The sequence below is a fragment of the Heterostelium album genome, assembly GCF_000004825.1.
Source record: "Heterostelium album PN500 unplaced genomic scaffold PPL_scaffold9, whole genome shotgun sequence".
Lineage (NCBI taxonomy): Eukaryota > Evosea > Eumycetozoa > Acytosteliales > Acytosteliaceae > Heterostelium > Heterostelium album.
The window spans coordinates 830,162-853,602 of record NW_008805071.1 but is presented as its reverse complement, the minus strand read 5'-3'; the positions used below and the strand labels follow the sequence as shown (position 1 = coordinate 853,602).

General features: G+C 39.1%; 2 protein-coding genes across 2 annotated transcripts; both read left to right on the top strand.

Moving 5' to 3' along the window:
• Positions 1 to 651: 651 nt before the first annotated feature.
• PPL_08856 (uncharacterized protein) lies at positions 652 to 18,766 on the top strand (the record flags this gene model as incomplete). Its single annotated transcript, XM_020579657.1, has 14 exons — positions 652 to 742; positions 841 to 1,272; positions 1,453 to 1,710; positions 1,785 to 3,646; positions 3,689 to 5,418; positions 5,485 to 8,366; positions 8,482 to 10,398; positions 10,464 to 11,492; positions 11,581 to 11,628; positions 11,721 to 12,644; positions 12,666 to 13,604; positions 13,793 to 17,323; positions 17,398 to 17,571; positions 17,631 to 18,766. The coding sequence occupies 14 exons, from the start codon at positions 652 to 654 to the stop codon at positions 18,764 to 18,766; spliced, it is 16,953 nt and encodes a 5,650-aa protein (XP_020430332.1).
• A 1,483-nt stretch (positions 18,767 to 20,249) lies between these two features.
• On the top strand, positions 20,250 to 22,959 carry gacZ (MYND-type zinc finger-containing protein; the record flags this gene model as incomplete). Its single annotated transcript, XM_020579656.1, has 3 exons — positions 20,250 to 20,484; positions 20,562 to 22,262; positions 22,331 to 22,959. The coding sequence occupies 3 exons, from the start codon at positions 20,250 to 20,252 to the stop codon at positions 22,957 to 22,959; spliced, it is 2,565 nt and encodes an 854-aa protein (XP_020430331.1).
• Positions 22,960 to 23,441: the final 482 nt, after the last annotated feature.

The window sequence follows — 23,441 nt, the reverse complement described above, 5'->3', positions numbered from 1 at the left end:
TTAAAAAAAAAAACCCCTTTATTTTATCAACAACTTCTGATCTATCAACATGTGGGGGCATGCATATCAGCAGTTTATTTTTAAATTTTTTAATTAATTTAAATTAATTGACTCATTTTTTTCATTACTTTTTGAACAAACAATCATTAACACACACACTCAACTCAACCCTAACACAATGGTAGGTCAGTCAAGCAAACTGATCAGGTTTAGTTTTTTTTTTTAATTTTAAACAAAAACGAACTGTGAACCGTCGTCAAATACGGCATCTATACACACACCACAAGCACCAACCAACACACCACAATCAAAATCTAAATCTTGGTACAAAACAAAAAAATAAAGAGGAGGCAAATCGATCACGAATTTAAAAATTAATTGTTTATATTTATTTTTAAATTAATTATCGATTGATTGATTGATTAGTTTAAAATAACTTTACTCTTTGACCTTTGTCTGAACTGAATATTTATATACTTTATCTTAATATATATCGATTTATTTATTACTAAATTAAGTAGAGTAGTATCTTATCATTTCATTTTAATTTCACCTTCATATCTCTATCTCTCGCATTCATTCACAAATAATATCTTAAAAAAAAAAAAAAAAAAAAAAATCTAGAGTTAGACAGACAGAATGAAGTTGAAAATGGAGTCCTTAAGTCATCGGACTCTATTGAATACTACAACTTTTTTATTATTTATAATATTATTTATTTCGACATCGAATGCAGCAACATGTAGGTTAATAAAATACATAATCTAACTTTATATTATATTTGGATTGGAATTAAGAAAAAATAATAATAACTTTATTTTTATCTATATTTTTATTTAGCTTTGACTGGAATATCGCTTCCAATGAGAGTTACTGGTTACTCTCCGAATCCAGCACCGAATGCAATATCCAACAATGTACTTACGATTAGCGGTCAGAATTTCCTGGGTGTAAATTCTGTCAAGATTGCCGGAAATCCATGTAACATTGTCAGTTCTAATCCATCACAAATCATCTGTAATTATAATGTGCTACTCCTGGGTGGTCCGACTCCAGTGACAATAACAAGTGGAATTGCCGGCACCACTGTAGAGGCTTTTATTTTTAGCTATCCAGTTCCGCAGCTATCTCCATTGCCAGGAATACCACCCATCTTGGTCAACACCACAATGGCTTTTCCATTGTCCGGTAATTTCTTTGTTTGTGGAAAGATCGTAGTTAAAGTCAATGGTGCAGTCGCCCCATACCTAACTATCGCATCTTGTAACCCAAGTAACTTGGTTGTCACATTCAATTCGGTTTTAGTACTTGGCAACTATCCATTGGTTGTATCCAATGATGGAGCAATCAATTCTTCACCACCTCGAACCATTAACTTTGTTGGTAAGATAGATATATAAATATTTCATTAGATTTAAATTATTTACTTACTCTTACTTCCTTATCATGTAGCACCAACACCAACAATTAATAATATTAGTCCAAATGTAGTACCATCTAATACACCAGGATATATAAGTATCATTGGTACTGGATTTATGGATGGATTATCTTCAGCCACTATCAACGGACAATCTTGTAGCCAACAAACAGTAACACCAACCTCAATCGAATGTAATACCAATGCTCAACCAACTTCCTATGGTCTTGTTCCAGTTTATGTTACAAACAATGGAATTAAATCCAACAAATTTGATGTAACACATCTTCGTATGTATTCAAACAAAATATACAAATAATTTGCAATTAAAACAATCTTAATACTAATATTATTATTATTATAGCACCAATTCCAAGTATTAGATCAATTTATCCAAATACTATTGCAATTACTACTACTCCAACCATTACTATCGATGGTTCAATGTTTATTAATGGGTTGACATCTGTAAAGATCGGTGGTTTACCATGTTCAAATATGAATATTTTGAATATGGGCAACCTGATTTGGTGTCAAGCACCTGCTCAAACAGCACCTGGTACTCAACAGTTGATCATTACCAATGGAAATGTTAATTCAAGTCCATATACTATGACCTATAATGTTTTGACACCAACAATCACCTCTGTTTCGCCAGCTATTATCACAATCAATCAAGTCAATACTGTTAGTGTTATCGGTACCAACTTTGCACCGGGTGTATCGACCGTATCGCTTGGTTCAATTCAATGTTCAGTCACATCATCAACCTCCACCCTCATAGTTTGTTCCTCGCCAATTACCACCACAACCGGTAATGTTCCAGTGCAAGTAAAAACACTTACTCTGGTTTCCAATACAACTGGTATCTTACTGGATCCAGCCAAGCCAACAATCCAAGCTGTTTCTCCAACAACTCAAGTATCTGACCAAATCACAACCCTAACATTACTTGGTACCGGATATCAGCTGGGCATTTCAACAGTCAAGGTTGGCAGTGCAGACTGTACAGTGATGAGTGCTTCAACTACCCAGATTGTATGTATTACTCCTCCACAGTTGTTGGACGCCACCGTGAATATTGTCGTTACCAACAAACAATATATATCAAACCCCTTACCCTTCAACATTAGACCATTGGTCCCAATCATCAGCAGTCTCAATCCATCTGCCGTTCTCAACAATCAATCGACTGTTGTTACAATCGTCGGTGCCAATTTCGTTGTTGGAATGGTCTCAGTCTACTTGGATAACATTCTAATGACACCAAGCCAGCAATCCAATACCCAGCTAGTAATAACCGCCCCACCAAAGGTATTAATAGGTACCGTTCCACTATCTGTGAGAAACACTGCCGCTCTCTTGGCAAATACAGTGTTGTCATACACAGCACCTCAACCGTATATCAATTCAATCAGTCCTACCTCTTTCATGGCAAATCAAGCCACTCTCATTACCCTCGTCGGTTATGGATTTGTTTCAACCATTAGCAGTGTATCGGTAGATGGTGTTGCATGCAATGTATTACAGACAACCTCAACCTCTATTATCTGTTCCACTCCAACACTCAATTACATTGGTCCAAAGAATGTATGGGTGTCGAACGGTGCACTCAAATCCAACAATTTCTCAGTCAACTACAATGCACCATTGCCAATTATCACCTCTGTTTCACCAAGTTCAGTCATCAATGTCAAATCCACTATGGTTACAATTTCAGGTTCCAACTTTATGAATGGTGTCACACAGGTCACCATGACTGACTCTGTAGGTACCCTCCAACTACCTGCAACAGTAACGGCCACCAGCATCATATTCCCCACCATTGAAATTGCAGAAAACGGTCCAAGAAGTGCGAGAATAACGAATGGCAATCAAATGGCTTCCACCTCAATAAACTACATTTCACAAGCTGTCACAATTACCAACATCAATCCATCGTCAATGTTGAACAATGTTGCACAAGTAGTAACCATAACTGGTACCGGATTTGATTCAAGAGTTACCACCTTTGTTTCCGACACTTATTTCAGTTGTTCAAATCCAGTGTTTACACCAACCACTATCATTTGTACCGTTGCACCAGCTCCCATCGATGCCTCTAGAAATGTCACTTTGAAAAACATTGATGTCACCTCGAACACCGTTGGATTCACATTCATTCCATTGCAACCGACAATCACTTCAATCTCGCCATCCACTGTATCCAATCTTGGTGGCACTCTGGTAAGTGTATTTGGAACCAACTTCCAAACGAATATGTTGAAGCTCACTCTTAATGGGGGATTGGTATCATCAACCGTAGTTGTCAACACCACAATGGTTACATTTGTTAATCCACAACTGATTGGAACCATCGGATCTCAAACTGTCCAAGTTGCCAATGGTAATAAAGCAGCTACAATTGGTTTGATTTACAAGTCACCAATTCCCACTGTAACCAGTGTCAATCCAACTTCTGTATTGATGACAGGTGGATCTATTGTAACCCTTATCGGTACCAATTATCAAGTTGGTGTTACAAAGGTCTACATCAACGGTGCATTAGCTCCAAACACAATAATTGCCAGCACAATCCAACTCTCATTTACCGCTCCTTTGATCTTGGCAACTGGTTCCATCAGCATCGTTGTTTCCAATGAGTATCAAAACGCTACCACACAAATCACCTATACTGCACCAGCTCCAACACTGAACTCTGTCAATCCAACAAATATTCAAGCAGGATCCAGTTCTGTAATTACTTTGGCAGGTACCAACTTTGTGAGTGGATACTCTGTTGTCACTGTTGGCAGCACTTCGTGTACTGTACTCTCGACCACTACCACGCAAATTCTCTGCAGTGTTCCAATCATTCTTGTGAGTTCGACCATCGCCGTCAATGTTATCAATGGTCCAAACTTGTCAAACTCGATCTACGTGAATGTTGTTTCACCTATACCAACCTTGACATCGATCTCCCCAACCTCCATTCTTAACAACGTCAACAATGTAATTACAATTAACGGTACCAACTTTGTACCAGGCCTCACTTTTATTACATTCAGAGATCTCGTTCCAAATACACCAATCAACTGTCCCATTAACACCACCAACATGTTGAGCGCTAATTCTGCCACTTGTGTTCTCCCAACAATGGATTACGTTGGTCAAAAACAAGTGATAGCAATCAACACACCAGTTGTATCGAACACCTTACTTCTCCTAGTGAATTCACCGGTTCCAATCGTTAACAGTATCACACCTTCCCAAGTATTAGCTGATACACCAACACCAGTTACTCTTACTGGTAGTAATTTCGCTTTGTTACAATACACCAATATCAACATCACTTCAAGTTCAATCTCACTGGTCACACCAACTTTTGTCAACAACACATGTATTATTTTCAATTCAGTTGTATTAAATTCAATTGGCACTGTTAATGTTACTGTTGTTTCCTCTGGAGCTTCCAGTCCAAGCAATGTTGTTAACCTACAGTATATTCCAGGTTTACCAGTGGTTTCAAGTTATCAACCAACACCAATTCAATATGGAATTGTCAATTCCCTTACATTGACTGGTTCAAGATTCTATGGTTTAACTTATGCCTACTTCGATGATGGTAGTGTATGTCCTATAACCTTCCAAAACTACACAACCATTGTATGTAGTACACCACTGCTGACTATCCTCCAAGGAGAGCCAAATGTCCGACTCTATCTTCAAAATCAACAACTACTATCCGATCCCATCTCAATTGCAATCGTACCTCCAACTCCAACCATAACATCACTCGACCAGAAAACATTGTACTCAGATCGTACCACTCAACTATTAATCAAAGGATCTGGATACTTGGCATTTGGAACCTATGTTACTATCAATGGTGTTTCATGTACCATACTCTCGATTACCTATAACAATATTACTGTTGTCGCACCAAAGTTATCGAAGGGAGCATACTCTTTGATTGTCGAAAATATTGATGATTCTTATACTGCATCTGCACCCATTCAGTATATTGATCCAACACCAGTTATCACATCTGTTTCTCCCCAAGTTGCCAATATCTTTGAAACTAGATTTGGTGAAAACAGAGTAACAATCGTTGGTAGTGGATTCATGCAGAGTTACTCTAGTGTATTTGTTGGTGTCTATGAATGTATTCCATATTCAGTCAGTTCTATGTATATATTCTGTGAGATGCCTGTTGTTGGTACTCCAGGTGTTCTCGCAGTCAATGTCTTCAACAGTGAGTTGATGTCCAACACCAAGTACATTGAATACATCAATCCATATCCAGTCAACTACGTATCACCAACCTATGTTTATCACAATACCAGTGAATCAATTACCCTCACTATTGTTGGAGACAATTTCGATGAGAGTGTTGGTTTGGGTCAGGTATTACTCAGAAACTCTGGAGCCACCTACAATTGTACCATTCAAAATGTTACTGAATCATCGGTTGTATGCACTTCAGCAATGCTTCCAGTAGGTGCCTATGAGGTAATGTTCTATTCCGGATTATTACATTCAAACTCCACAACTTTTTCTATTCTCGACAGACCACTTTCATGTCTCTCTTCAAGCGGTGCACCAGTATCATGGTGGTTCGCAAGAAAGATTCCACAAACACAATCATACATCTACTTTGATAGTGAATCATCAGATGTCAAATACCTCTCTTCCATCTCATCAAATACAAGTTGTTTAGCAATTACTCTTGATCAGATCAACCAAGATTCCTATTCGTTCAATGGATATGCAATGTATAACGACCATCCATGGTATGACGACTACTCTGGTCAGCTTGCCAGATCTGTCAAAGGAAATCCAAATGTCAACCTATCACTTGGTAAAGGAATACTAGTTGCTCAAACCTTCTTCAACGTCACCTATTCACCTGGATTCCATATTAAACACTCAATGGAAGGTTTCCCAATTCCACTTGCCAATGGACAATTCAAATCACCGTCTGACTATCCAGATAGCTGGCTTCCAAATGACTACCATCTTAGACCAACTCAATCAGATGATTATTCTCTCGGACACTCATTCCTATGCCACAACTTTGTGGATTCCACCGATATTATCAATGCAATTCAAATCACCAAACCATTTATCTACTCAAGTAACAGATACAACACTGAAACAGCTAATCTCCTCACACCACTGTTTAGCACCAACTCATTGGTTAGCTACACCTCTCAAAGTTGGTCGTCAGGAGTGTTTGTTTCTTCAGGATACAAACAGAATATATTCTCGCCAATTGGATTGTTACCATTATCAATTACTCTACCAGCGAAATATAAACTTCCAACCGGTGCAATTGGAGTCACAGAGACCAAACTGTCATCGGGTTTTGTCTCGAAATACAATATTTCAGTGAAACTTTCACAATGGAAATCGGATATCGATAGAAGTTACATTGCTTTCAATGACACTCATATTTGTCTTGGTGACTACACCGCCAAGACTGCTATGGGGGGAGGTCTCGCTGTTTGTGTCTCCCAAGTATTGTTTGGTGAATTCTTTATTGACACCATCTTCAAGTATCAACAAACCAATTGTACAACACTGCAATGCTCCAACCAAATTCAGAATCAATTCTTTATCTCCATTAAATCCAAGTTGCTATTCGATACAACCTATGTCAACAGTGGTCAAATGGCCACTTACTTGGATGTTGTAGATCCATTGCTACCAAACACCAAGTTGGGTATCTCCAATCTTGGATGTACTGGTCAGTTTTGTCCATTGGATCAAAACGTCAATCAAACTTACCAAACTGATTCCGTTTCGATTTTCTCATTCCGTGGTAGTTACAATCCTGTTTTCAAGGTAATTCTACAATCAACTGACAGCTCCATTGTCATTAGAAATTCGAATGGTCTACCAATTTCGATTGTCACCTACAATACCACTGGTACCTATATCCCACAAACCACTTCGACCACCCAAAAGAATATTGTCTTCACCTATAAACTATTGCAATTGGCAAAGAGCGTAATTGATAACCTTGGTTTTGGAACGATCGGTGATTATGATTTAACCATCCAAAGTAACAATAATGCAATTCTCAACGGTCATTCCAATATCCAGATTAATATGGATAGTTTAGATGTCCAGTCATTGTTCCGAGCAATTGGTTATGACTTATTGATTCAACTGAATCAAAATACGTCTAGTATCGAATTGTCAACACTCACTTTAGATACTTTTGAATCTTCCAAATCAGAAGCATTGCTTGGAGGTATGGTAAACTTTGTTGCCATGAAACTCAGACAGTTGACTTTACCAACACTTCCATTGTCAATGATCCAATCCCTCACTGATTCCACTGGACAGTCGATCAATCTCGAATCATTCACTAGCTCCAGAATGACAAGAAGAAACGGTGTACTATCTCAAGGATGGATCACTGCATACCTCTGGGATTTGACTGATGATGAAAACGATGATTATGTTGACCCAACACTTAGAAGACCACCATACAGTGACAACAACTTTGGAAATCAAATTGAATTCAAATATATCCTCAACAATACAAAGATCAATGGATTGCAATCGGATATTATTTCATTCTCTGAATCGTTGTTCACTTTGTTGCCAACTTACAATCCACTTATCATTCCACACTCTCGCTCCATCATGAAATACAACAATATCTTTGAATGCACTTATTGTGTTGTTGAGAATCCTCCAGCAGTAACAAACTCTTCTGACTTTGAAAGTGTATTGCTCTCTCACGGTGTTTGTCAATCAACTATTGATTCAACTGCTATACCAACGATCTCAGAAGTTCAAGACTTTATATCATTCTGGATTTCATCAATGGAAGAACCCACCAATTGGGAAACCAATCAAGCTCTTAACATCCTCTATTCTTCTCAATTCAAATCAATCTATTCCAATTCATTGTTATTGGAAGCACTCATGCAAGTTGTTGATCCAACACTTTGTGAGTTTGGAATTGAGAATGGATATCCAATCACACCAAAAGGTTTGGAGATATTCACAAGAGTTCTTGTCAATCAAATCAAATGTTGCAAGAAAGAAGATCTCGTACAATGAAGTCGATACATTCTTTGTTCAACCATTGAATGCTCAAACTGGATTGGCGATCATCACCTACAAGAACTATCTTTGTGCATTCAACATTGTCAATGAAACTGATTTCAACAGTGGTGCTATTCTCTCTTTATGTCCAAGTGGACCAATTGTCACATCGATCACTGGAACCAACGGACCAACACACTCTGACAGCAATGCAATCACCTTGGTCGGTCATAAGCTGTCGGAATCAGGTGTTCAAGTAACTGTTGGCGATGAGGAATGTCAAGTCCTCAGCTCAACTGACACCCAATTGATTTGTAAAGTTGGACAAGGTGTTGGTATATTACCAATCAGTTATTCGAATATCAACACAAATCTTCCAACCGAAACACCATTATCCAATTACAACTTCACCTATAACTTGCCAACAATTACTTCTATCTCAACTTTGAACTGGCCAGTTGCAACCATTGGCGATAAGATAACTGTGTTTGGAACAGACTTTGGTTTCAGCAATGACGATACCTTACTGTTTGTTGACAAATTTGGTTATGAGATAGAACAGTTCATTGTCAATGGAATCAACAACCAAGGATTAGTTTTCACCTCCAATGGAACTGGTCTGGGTAAAGTAGTTTCTATTGTTGTTGGCAACCAATCAACTGTTGCCAATGAAGACTTTGTTATCGACCACAAAGCACCGACAATCACCTCAATTTCCATCAATACATCACCAACACCAGGTGGAGGAGAGATGACAGTCACTGGTACTTCATTCGGTGAAACTGACTCATCCATAGAAATATTCATCGGCACACCCTGTGACACAACCATTAGAATTGATGATAACACTGCCATTTGTACCATTCCAGCATACTGGGGAATTAACCAAGTTTCTATAACAGTTGATGATCAATCATATGACAACGGACCAACATTCACCTATCCAGTTCCAGTCATCTTCCAAGTCATCCAGACCAACAATACTCCCACTGCCAACGGCAGTGAATTCTGGGTGGTTGGTTCCGATCTCGGACCTCTGGGATACAGTGACTTTAATATGAGTCTCTTCCTAAATGTAACAGTCGATTGTGATGTCGATGAAGATTGCTACTACAACGTCACCTATGAAGACGGTCAGGGTAATCCAGTGCCAGTTCCAACCGATCCATATCACAACGGTCTCTACTTTGACCCATATGTTCTCATGAATGAATCATACCGTACCACAGTCAACTTTGACTGCATTCGTTGTTACTTGCAACCGGGTGTAGGATTCTCAATTCCAGTGAATCTTTCATATGCCTATTATTCCTCAAATATCATTGAAAATGGTGTTTCGTTCAACCGTCCAACCATTTCCATTGTCAGTCAGAACCAATCAGACACAGATGGTGGTCAACCAATCACAATCATCGGTTATGATTTCGTTCCAAATGAATTGAATATCACCGATGAATATGAACTTTTCATACTCAACCCAGCATACACAACATTTGAAGGACCACTCACATACAGTAATGCAAGTATTGGAAGTTATCTTCTCAATAATATCACATTCAGCAATTCAACTTTAGTCACTGGTAACGTACCACCAGGTATAGGTGCCAATCTAACAGTTTCATTGTTCATTGGTGGCCAAAATGCAACACAAAACTTCACATTCTCATACAATGCACCAAATGTCAGTTCAATATCAACATCAGACACACCAGGTCAAAACATCACGATTTCTGGAATCAACTTTGTTCCACACAACGTTTCAGCAGGTAATTCAAGTTTTGTTTTGATCAATGGAACTGAATGCAAATCACCAGTTTGGATTTCATCAAGCAACATCAGTTGTACTCTTTCACCAGGAATTGGAAAGAATTTGACTGTTACCGTTTCAATCAGTGCTCAAAATAATACTGATAATACTTTATTCTCATATAATCGTATGTTATTATCATAATTATTAAATTTTTTTATATCTCAATATTAACGTATTTTATTTAAATAGTACCAAATATATCAACAATTTCAAATAGTACAACAGATGGAGATACCATTTCATTGATTGGATTTAATTTCGTTCCAAATGGAGTTGATCCAGTCAAATCAAATATTACGATTGCTGGACATGCATGTGGAAATGTCAATTGGATCAATGAAAACAATGTGACATGCACAGTTCAAGCAGGAATTGGAAAGAACTTGACAGTTTCATTGATTGTTGGTGATCAACCAAATCAACAAGACAACATTACATTCTCATATCAACCACCAGCCATCAAGAATATCTCAAGTACCGATACCGATGGAGGTCAAATTACAATCGATGGTTCAAACTTTGTTCCAGAGAATGTTGAACCATTGAACTCCAACATCACAATCAACAGTGAAGATTGTAATTCAATCGAGTGGATCAGTTCCACAAAGATCGTCTGTACTCCAAATCCAGGAATTGGTAAAAATCAAACATTCGTCTTGTTTGTTGGAAATCAAACAACATCTGACAAACAATACTTTAACTACAACGCACCAACAATTTCAAGTATCACACAATCCAAGACTGATGGTGAACAAATTACAGTCACCGGAACAAATTTTGTTCCAGAGAATGTTGAACCATTGAACTCCAATTTGACAATCAATGAAAATGATTGTAACGACATTGAATGGGTCAGCTCAACTGAAATACGTTGCACAGTTTCAAAGGGTATTGGAAAAGATCTTTCAGTTACCTTATTCGTTGGAAATCAAACAACATCTGAAAAATCAACATTCAACTACAATGCACCATCGATTTCAGCGGTATCTAAATCAAATACAGTTGGAAGCTCAATTACAATCGATGGTACAAACTTTGTTCCAGAGAATGTCGAACCAAAGAATTCAAACGTCACAATCAACGATCAAGGATGTGAGAATATTGAATGGACAAGTTCATCAAAGATCATTTGTGATTCACCAGCTGGAATTGGAAAAGATATTTCATTGACACTTTTCGTTGGAAATCAATCAACCACTTCAAAACTTTCATACAACAGTAAGTATTTAAAAATGATTATTAGAATTTATCTTAATAATATTCATAATATTCATAATATTCATACTAATTTGAAATTATTATAAAGTTCCAACATTAGATAGCACTGATCAATATGAAGGAGATCCATCTGGAGGTGATTTGGATAACAATCAAAGGTGATAAACTTTATTCCATCACAATTCACATCAGATATCAATCAGAAACCACAAGATTCAAACAATTCAGTTTCAATCGATGGTAATCAATGTCAATCAGTTGAATGGATTGATAACAACAATGTGAAATGTCAAATTCCATCAGGATCCGGAAAGAACAAAGAAATCAAAGTTGTTGTTGGTACACAAAGTAGCGAATCAAATCAATTATTTGATTACAAATCACCAACAGTCACATCTATTTCACCATCAAGTGGAGATAGAGATCAAGAGACATTGGTTACGATCACCGGTAAATACTTTGGACAAAACCCAACTGCCACAATAGGTGAAGCTGGAGAATGTACCAATGTTGTAGTTCTCTCCAAATCGAATGGAAACGATCGTTTACAATGTAATGTTCCAACCTATGACAGAAACTCTGATGAGACTGTTTCAGTCACTTTGGACGGTCAGAAATCCAGTGAAACATCAGTTACATACAAATATAAAGGAACACCAAAGATCGACTCTATCTCACCAGAGTCAGGTTCAGTCGATGGTGATTTCGAAATTACATTATCAGGTAAATTCTTCACCGACGGAAGTAACTCACCAACTGTATACTTTAACTTCCAATCGGTCTCAGTCACCTCGTCATCAGATGACACCATCAAATTCGACGCGCCAAAAGGTGGAGGTGAGAAAGTACCAATCTACGTCCAAGTCGGAAGTCAAACAAGTAGTGTAAACACTGACTTCTCATATGATGCACCAGATATCACATCGATCACACCAGACGAAGGACCATATGATGAGCAAACTTCAATCACAATCGAAGGTTCAAATCTTGGTCTATCTGATCAATCAATGCTCACTCAAGTTTTGATTGGTGCAATGCCATGCTCCAATATCCAAGTACAATCTTCTGACAGTGTAACATGTACTGTTGAACCATCTGAAGAAGAAGGTGAAGTAGAAGTAACACTTTATTTCTACACTCAAAGTGCCACTAGTACATTTACTTTCACTAAAGATGATAGTAGCAGCAGTAGCAGTGAGAGTAGCAGTGAAAGCAGCAGCGAGAGTGAAAGCAGTAGTGAGAGTACAAGTGAAAGCAGTCAAGATAGTGGAAGTGATGGTAGTGACGGTAGTGATGGCAGTGACATGAGTGAAGGTAGCCATGAAGGAAGTCACCAAGATGATACTACAGATTCTACATCGACCACCTCAACAACCTCAACTACTTCGACTACAGGAACAACAGGAACAACATCATCGACCTCATCCCAATCTACAACTTCATCTTCTACCACTGGTGGTAACAACAATGGTGGAGATGGTGGAGATGGTGGTGGTGGAGATGGAGGTGGAGGATCAGGTGCTGGTGCTGGTGCCGGTGCTGGTGCTGGTGCCGGTGCGGGTGCTGGTGCTGGTGCTGGCGCGGGAGCTGGTGCTGGTGCTGGTGCCGGAGCTGGTGCAGGAGCTGGTGCAGGAGCGGGATCTGGAAATCACGACTCAACAAGTGGAGGTTCAAATCCTACAACATCTACACACTCTACAACGACCTCTACCACTTCAACAACTTCTTCAACAACCTCATCAACTACTGGAGAGAACCCAATTACCTCTGGAAGTTCGACTACTACAACCACAACTGGTACAACCTCAACTACATCTTCAACTACTGGAACAGGAGTTCCAACAACAGATTCTACTACTGGAACTACTACATCACCTTCTACTTCTACTGGCACAACATCGACTACCAGTACAACAACCAGTGTACCAACATCGACAACAATGATAGTAACAGGAAACTCAACAGAATCCAGTACAACCGATCAGACTACCACTTTGTCAACAACTTCAACAACATCTACCACTGGAACCTCGACAACATCAACTACTAGCGAACCAACAACTGTTTCTACCTCCACAACAACATCTGGAGATTCGACAACATCAACTACTGGTGAAACCGACAACTGTGTCTTCCTCCACAACAACATCTGGAGATTCAACAACATCGACCACATCAACCACTGGTGAACCAACAACTGTTTCTACCACTACAACAACATCTGGAGATTCGACAACATCGACCACATCAACTACTGGTGAACCGACAACTGTGTCTTCCCTCCACAACAACATCTGGAGATTCAACAACATCGACCACATCAACTACTGGTGAACCAACAACCTCGACCACATCTGGAGATTCAACAACATCGACCACATCAACTACTGGTGAACCGACAACTGTGTCTACCTCCACAACAACATCCGGAGATTCAACAACATCGACCACATCAACCACTGGTGAACCAACAACTGTTTCTACCACTACAACAACATCTGGCGACTCAACTACCTCGACTACATTGACCACATCTGGAGATTCGACAACATCGACCACATCAACCACTGGTGAACCAACAACTGTTTCTACCACTACAACCACATCTGGAGATTCGACAACATCGACTACATCAACCACTGGTGAACCAACAACTGTTTCTACCACTACAACAACATCTGGAGATTCGACTACCTCGACCACATCAACTACTGGCGAACCCACAACAGTATCTCTAACCACCACCACCACATCTGGAGATTCAACAACTTCGACCACATCATCCACAACAGGTGAATCAACTACATCTGTATCAACAACTGGAACAACATCGACTACTGGTGAACCAACAACGGTGTCCACCACCTCATCTGGAGATTCAACAACCTCGACTACATCATCCACAACATCGACTACTGGTGAACCAACAACTGTGTCCACAACTGCGATAACATCTGGCGACTCGACAACATCGACAACAGTATCCACTTCCACATCAGGAGACTCAACTACCTCGACTACATCAACTACTGGTGAATCAACAAGTGTGTCCACCACCACATCTGGAGACTCAACAACTTCGACAATTGGTGAATCAACAACTGTGTCCACAACTACAACAACATCTGGAGATTCGACTACATCTACTACTGGCGGATCAACAACCGCATCTATCACCACCACCACATCAGGAGACTCAACTACCTCGACAACATCAACCACTGGTGAATCAACTACATCCACAACCACCTCTACAACTGGAGATTCAACAGCCTCGACTACATCTACAACCAGTGAACCAACAACCGTATCTCTAACCACGACTACCACATCTGGTGATTCGACTACTACTTCATTGACAACTAGTGACTCAACTGTATCGACTACAGGTGAACAATCCACTACAGCCTCAATCTCCACGACCTCGACCACTTCAGGAGATTCAACTACCACTTCATTGACAACTGGCGAATCAACAACATCATCTCCAACAACCTCTGATTCAACGGTATCCACAACCACAGGTGTATCAACCACCTCATTGACAACTAGCGAATCAACAACATCAGCACCAACAACCTCTGATTCAACTATATCAACAACTGGAGATCAGTCCACCACAGTTTCCACCACCTCGACAACTGGAGATTCTACTACCACCTCATTGACAACTGGAGAACAAACTACAAGTGTATCGACTACATCGACCACATCAGGAGATTCTACTACCATTTCATTGACAACTGGCGAATCAACAACATCAGCCCCAACAACCTCTGATTCAACTGTATCGACAACTGGAGAATTATCGACGACAGTTGTATCAACTACGGTCACTACCACAGGTGGAGATTCGACAACCATTTCATTGACAACTAGTCAATCAACGACAGATGCTCCAACATCGACAACCTCTGGTATCTCAACCTCCACTGTATCGACTGGAGATTCAACAATCTCAACAACATCGACAACCGGTGAATCAACTACATCAATCCCTACAACTGGTGACTCAACTATTTCGACAACTGGAGATCAATCCACTACAGTTTCAATCTCCACCACCTCTACAACTGGAGATTCTACAACCTCGACTACATCTACAACTAGTGAACTAACGACAGTATCTCTAACCACCACTACTACTTCTGGTGATTCTACTACCTCTTCATTGACAACTAGTGACTCAACTGTATCGACTACCGGTGACCAAACCACTATAACCTCAATCTCCACGACCTCGACCACTTCAGGAGATTCGACTACCACTTCATTGACAACTGGCGAATCAACAACATCATCTCCAACAACTTCTGATTCAACTATATCAACAACCACTTCGTTGACTACTGGAGAACTAACAACCACCATCTCCATCTCAACCACAACAAGCGGAGACTCAACCACCTCGACAACATCAGGAGATTCGACAACCACCTCATTGACTACCAGCGAATCAACAACCTCAGCACCAACAACCTCTGATTCAACTGTATCGACAACTGGAGATCAATCTACAGGTGTACCAACTACCTCGACTGCATCCACCACCTCGACAACTGGAGATTCTACTACCACCTCATTGACAACTGGAGAACAATCTACAAGTGTATCTACTACATTTACAACTAGTGAACCAACGACAGTATCTATCACCACCACTACCACAGGTGGAGATTCGACTACCACTTCATTGACAACCAGCGAATCTACTGTATCAACTTCTGGTGACCAGACCACTACAGCCTCAATCTCCACCTCGACCACATCAGGAGATTCAACAACTAGCGGATCAACAACATCAGCTTCTACAACCTCTGACTCAACTGTATCGACAACTGGGGATCAGTCCACCACAGTCTCCATCTCCTCCACCTCGACAACTGGAGATTCTACAACCTCGACATCGGGTGAATCAACAACAGTATCTATCACCACCACCACCACCACCACAGGTGGAGATTCGACTACCACTTCATTAACAACCAGCGAATCTACTACCTCGGGTGTATCGACTTCTGGTGACCAGACCACTACAGCCTCAATCTCCACGACCTCGACCACATCAGGAGATTCGACAACCACCTCATTGACTACTAGCGAGCCAACAACATCAGCTCCAACAACCTCTGATTCAACTGTATCGACAACTGGAGAGCAAACCACCACAGTCTCCATCTCCTCCACCTCGACAACTGGAGAATCGACAACCACCTCTTTGACAACTGGAGATCAGTCCACTACAGTTTCCACCACCTCGACAACTGGAGAATCGACAACCACCTCTTTGACAACTGGAGAACAAACTACAAGTGTATCAACTACGACCACCTCATCGATAACTAGCGAATCAACAACATCAGCCCCAACAACCTCTGATTCAACTGTATCGACAACTGGAGATCTATCGACAGTTGTATCAACAACATCCACTACATCAGGAGATTCGACAACATCGACAACCGGTGAATCAACAACAGGCTCTATTACCACAACAACATCTGGAGACTCAACGACCTCTGTATCTACAACAAGTGAACCGACAACAGTGTCAACAACAGGCTCTATTACCACAACAACATCTGGAGACTCAACGACCTCTGTATCTACCACCACTACCACCAGTATAGATTCGACTACTACTTCATTGACTACTGGTGAATCAACTACCTCTTCAACATCGACAACCGGTGAATCAATTTCAACCACAAGTGGTGATTCTACAACTTCTGTATCTACGGCATCCACTGTTTCTACAACTGGTGAATTGTCCACAACTGGTGATCAATCTACCACAGCTACATCTGGAGATTCAACTACCTTAACAACTTGTAAGTATAGTACTATATCGTGTAAAACATCCAATAACAGTTCACTAACTACCTCCACTTCTTACTTTTTTTAGCTTCGATGTCCACAACAGGTGATTCGACTCCTACAATTTCCACTACAGTATCCACTAGTGGAGATTCCATTTCAACAACCTCCACAACAAGTGAGTCGATCTCTACAACATCGACATCTGCTGAATCGACAACAACCGTAACTACATCTATCGATTCAACCACGTTAACCACTGGTAAGTATATTACTCTTCTTTGGAATATCCTATTTCTTTAACTAACTTGATTTCCACAGCAGGTGACTCAACTACTTCATCGGGAAGCTCACAATCCACAACAACTGGACCAACTCTTTCAAGTGGTGACACCACCTCATTCTCATCTACCAATGTAACATCTGATTCGACAACATCAACAACTGGTGCTGGATCTACTACATCTGGATCGGTAACAACTACAACTGGTGCTGACTCTGGATCAACTACAAGTGCTGCTTCTGGATCGGTATCAACTACAACTGGTGCTGATTCTGGTTCAGTATCGACAACATCGACAACTGGTGCTGCTGGTTCCACTCAAGAATCAACAACAAGTGCTGTATCTGGATCTGTATCGACAACATCAACAACTGGTGCTGCTGGTTCCACTCAAGAGTCAACAACAAGTGCTGCATCTGGTTCTGTAACAACAACTGAAGCCGCATCTGGATCTGTATCGACAACATCTACAACTGGTGATGCTGGTTCCACTCAAGAGTCAACAACAAGTGCTGCATCTGGATCAGTTTCAACAACATCGACAACTGGTGCTGCTGGTTCCACTCAAGAATCAACAACAAGTGCTGCATCCGGCTCTGTAACAACAACTGAAGCCGCATCTGGATCAGTTTCAACAACATCAACAACTAGTTCTGCATCTGGATCTGTATCTACAACATCGACAACTGGTGCTGCTGGTTCCACTCAAGAGTCAACAACAAGTGCTGCATCTGGTTCTGTATCAACAACTGAAGCTGCATCTGGATCGGTATCAACTACAGGTGATGCATCTGAATCTGTAACAACAACATCTACAACTGGTGCTGCTGGTTCCACTCAAGAATCAACAACAAGTGCTGCATCTGGATCAGTTTCAACAACATCAACAACTGGTGCTGCTGGTTCCACTCAAGAATCAACAACAAGTGCTGCATCGGGATCAGTTTCAACAACATCTACAACTGGTGCTGCTGGTTCCACTCAAGAATCAACAACTAGTGCTGCATCGGGATCAGTTTCAACCACAGGTGCTGCTGGCTCAACTCAAGAATCCACAACCGGTGCTGATGCATCAGGTTCTGTGACAACCACTGAGGAATCTACAACCCGACCATCATCAGGATCCAACTCAGACACTTCTACCACTATCACAAGTGAAATAACAAGTGCTTGAATAATTACTACAATGCAATACTATTTCTTATTCTAAAAAAAAAAAACAATAGAATCAAATTAATTAAAAAATAAAATTTAACAACAAATATTAAATTTAAAAAAAAAAAAACAAGACAAACAACAAACAATTACAAAAATCAAGATTTATTAATAGATAAGATAACCCTGTTTGTTTTTATTATATGCATTAAATGTTAGTGTTTGGATCAGCTCAGCTGACTTGCAACTTTGAACAACAAACACATAAATTAATCAAAGATGATGTTGATACACCAAACACAACACACAATACTGAAAAAACAAAAAAAAAATGAACAAATAAAATAAAACGATTACACAAATAATCAAATCAAAAAAATATCAACAAAATCTTATCATAATGTAAATAATTGTTTTTAGTTAATAATAATAAGTAGAGCAGTGATTATTCACAATTATTTTTATAATTATTATTTATTTTAAAGGTATACCTTTAAGTTAAAATACGATATTTATTCTTTTTACATTAAAAAAAAAACAAAAAATAGTTAATTGTAAGTATATTGCTTGCTTTCTTTTCTTTTTTTTACTTTTATTTAGAAATTGTTTTATGATAAAATAGCAATGTTATAAATTTTTTTGCAACCTCCGAATGGATAATAACATTCAATTGAATTGATTCAGCGTTTTGTTATTTGCAGCAGAACTTCGGTAATAGTGTTAAATACACATGTTCTGCAAACAAACAAAATTAATAATCCCAAATAATCCACACCCATCATTTCCGATCAAAAGTTGATTTTTCAGAAGAATTTAAACTATTATAGTTTTGAAAAATTTTTTTATTTTATTTTATTAATCATCAATAATAATACTATTGTTTTATTTTATTTTGTTCTTTTATATATATATCTCAAACAAATCAAATCAAATACAAAAAAAAATAATAAATTAAAACACACAGACATAATTTATTTTTTAGTTTAAAAGAAAGAAAAAAAAGATTTTCAGGCGAATAAATCAAATTAATTAAACCATTTCTGATCATAGACCCTTATTTTCTTACCCCCAAATAATTATCATAATTTTACCAAATATTTTTTTTTTTAATTGAAAATCAAAAAAATAATAATCAAAAAAAATCAAATTAAAAACAAAAAATCAAAAACAAACAAATCTGACCATTGGAAATAGCTAACGCCAACATCATCACATACCCCTTTGATTTCTTAAGGAATTCAAATCGATTTTCAATTGTTGTTATTATTTATTTGATTAAACTCAACAACAAACATATCATATTTCTTTTCATATTCACAATCATATTCATAATCAATTTTTCATAAACTAAACTAATTAGTGTTACCAATCAAATCCAATCAATCAATCAATCAATCAATCAACAGTAAAAAACAAAGAAAGAAAGAAAGTAAAGAAAAACAAGATATAAGAATAGATAGATAGATAGATAGACAGGATTTAGGGTCAATTCGGAATTGAATATGGCCTCACTCACCACAGAGGAGTTACACCATTGTGCAATATGTAGTTCAACACAAGTCCAGATTTGCACTGGATGTCTCTCTGTCTACTACTGCGGATCTGAGCATCAGCTGCAGCACTGGCCACAACATAAATCTCAGTGCTCCGGACTCAACAAGAGATCCGACCTACTTGGACGTGCTGAGAAATCGAGGGAAACAAGATCAAAGAGTATCTTAGATGTAACAAACAGTCGTAATAATAATAACATTGGAATATCACAACAACAACATCATCATCTGCTGCCACTCCTTCCACTACTCCTACATCAGCTCCTTCTCCAGTCCCTACTCCCTCTTCCTCTTCTACCTCATCTCAGAAGCAGCTGAATAGTAGTACTGGTGGATTGAGTGTGGAAGAGAAAGAAAGAAGACAGGCAGAGAGAGAGAAGTTCATGACACGCGGAGTACTGCCACAGCTTCAACAGCAACTACAAATGAAAGCTGCAGCTCAGCAGAAACAACAGTCCCAGACAACCTCACAGCCACAGTCACAACCCCAACAGAATACTACTCCACAACCACAACAATCCATTATACAAATACAAGCAGCCAATATACAGAAGCAACAACAACAACAACAACAGAATACTCCTCAACAACAACAGCAACAACAGCAACAACAATATCCACAATTACCATCGAATATTAAACAACAGATTCAACAAATACAACAGAATAGTAATAGTACACCAACATCAACACCACCCTCGAATACACCAACTGCTCAACGAAAAGTTACATATATTAACAACAATTCCAATAGTTCATACTCAGCACCAACCACTCCACAACAACCGAAATCAACGGTTGTACACTCCTTCTCCTCCTCCAATCTCAATAGTAGCAGTGGTGGATTGTCAACGTCATCGTCATTGTCGTCGTCGTCAGGCGGTCAACAACAACAACAAAGCAATCCATCCAATCAACAAACGACTTCATCGTTCTCGGCACCGCCATCTGTCAATAACTCTGCCGACTCTATCGACATCTCAAGCAGTAGTGGCAGTGTAAAGAATATACAAAGTCGACTTGGCCAGTTGAACTTCCAGATTCCATCGACTGCAGGAGCAGGCTATCGTCGCTCAGTGATGCCACCACCGAAATCTGCACCGATGACAGACATTCAAGAGCAACCACAATCACAATCAACACCGACATCGCCCACCAACAATCTCACAACTTTACAGCAACAGCAACAACAACTACTTCCAGAATCAATGGCATCGGTAGAACAAATGTTATCTCAGCTACAACAGATAACACCGCCAGCTACTACCACCACCACCTCCAACACTACGACAACGACATCCACTCCTACCACCACAGCATCTACAGCCAACAGTTTTTCAACGCCATCGACTCCACTGCAAAACTCCTCAGCCGGACCGGCCAGCACAATGCCAGCACAAAAGATAGTACCGCTACGAACACACAAGAAGAATCAATCGATGCCAGATATCACTTCGAATCCTGTAATATTAGAGAGACAACAGAAATTACAACAACAAGAACAACAGCAACAGCAACAGCAGAACGATGGTGACGACGATTCATTCATACAATTTAAAGAAAGAAATCGTCCTAAAGGATTAAGATTTAAAGAAACACCCATTGATACTGATGCTCCACCTGTATCAGGAGGAAAACAAAGAAGATCGGCCGATTTCGATAATACTAATAACTCTGCATTCGTTGAGCAGACAGGTGTCACTGGTGGTAACAACAGTAATTATAGTAGATTGGAATCGGAAGCACCTTTGATCGAACAATCTTCAGAAGTACCAACACCATCAGAACAACAACAGCAACAACAACAAACGACAACAGGTGGTAAATTGGCAGAGAAATTCAACATCATCAAAAAGAAGGCTGGTGTAGTATCGGCACTTACCAAAACAAAAATGTCAGAGGTTGCCCAAAAAGCAAAGAAATCGCTCAACAAAGAACAACCACAAACTGCATCAGAGAATGGTATGTTATAATCAATCATATGATAATATATTAACAAAACATTAACTAACTAACTAAATACAAAACAGCTGCATCACAACAACAACAACAACCAAATATAAATATAGTTGATTGTAAGATATTTGGACAACCACTACCGGTTGCTATTCAGAGGACAGCTCATGCACATCCACTACTGCCGGATCTTGTATATAAATCGATTGAATATCTGAGAGAACGTGGCACCAAGGAGGAGGGAATATTCCGTCTGAGTGGAAGTGCCTCTGCCATTAACAAGCTGAGGGAGGAGTTTGACAGTGGCGCCGACGTTGACCTGTCCACCCAACTCGACCAGCACGTAGTGAGTGGCATTCTCAAGCTGTATCTCCGACAGATACCAGAGACACTGTTCACCGAGGAGTATCCCGAGGAGCTCGAAGGTCTGCGTGCCGGTGGAAACTCGCCCGATGCCGTGTCGATGCGTATCAACGGTATCACAGCGCTGTTGAAACAGCTACCGGAACCCAATCGTTGTATTCTACATCATCTGTGCTCGCTGCTCAACATCATTGCCTTTGAACCGAGCACCAAAATGACGACTGTAAATTTAGCAATCATCTTTGCACCGACACTTGGTTGTCCAGTTGAAGTGATGACCGTACTCATTGACTATTATGAACCAATATTTTCAGAACAAACTTATGACTATATACAATAACCATAACATAACATATCATATCATATCATATATTTACAAAACAAACAAACAAACAAACAAACAACAACTAATATTAACTATTTATTATTATTTAGTTATAATAATAATTAATTATAATTATTAGTTAGTTTCAAATTTCAATCAACTTATTTAATTTATCAACAAATATCCAGAAAAATATTTAAAAAAAACAATAACAATTTAACTCCTATTTATTCTTGTATTAAAATTTACACCAATTAATTAATAAAATGAATTATAACTAACTAATGCCAATCAATGTCATAACAAAAAAGCTTAAAATCACACAACTAAACTATTTAATCTAAATTTGGACATTAATCAATTATGATTAAACTGCAGTTGGGTACCCAAAAACTTTTAAGGTTAATTAATTATGTATGTGCGAGAGTTAGTATTCATTGTGGTTTATTATGATAATTAACGATAGAAGATGTGCAGGCAACTTTTTTTTTTGCCCC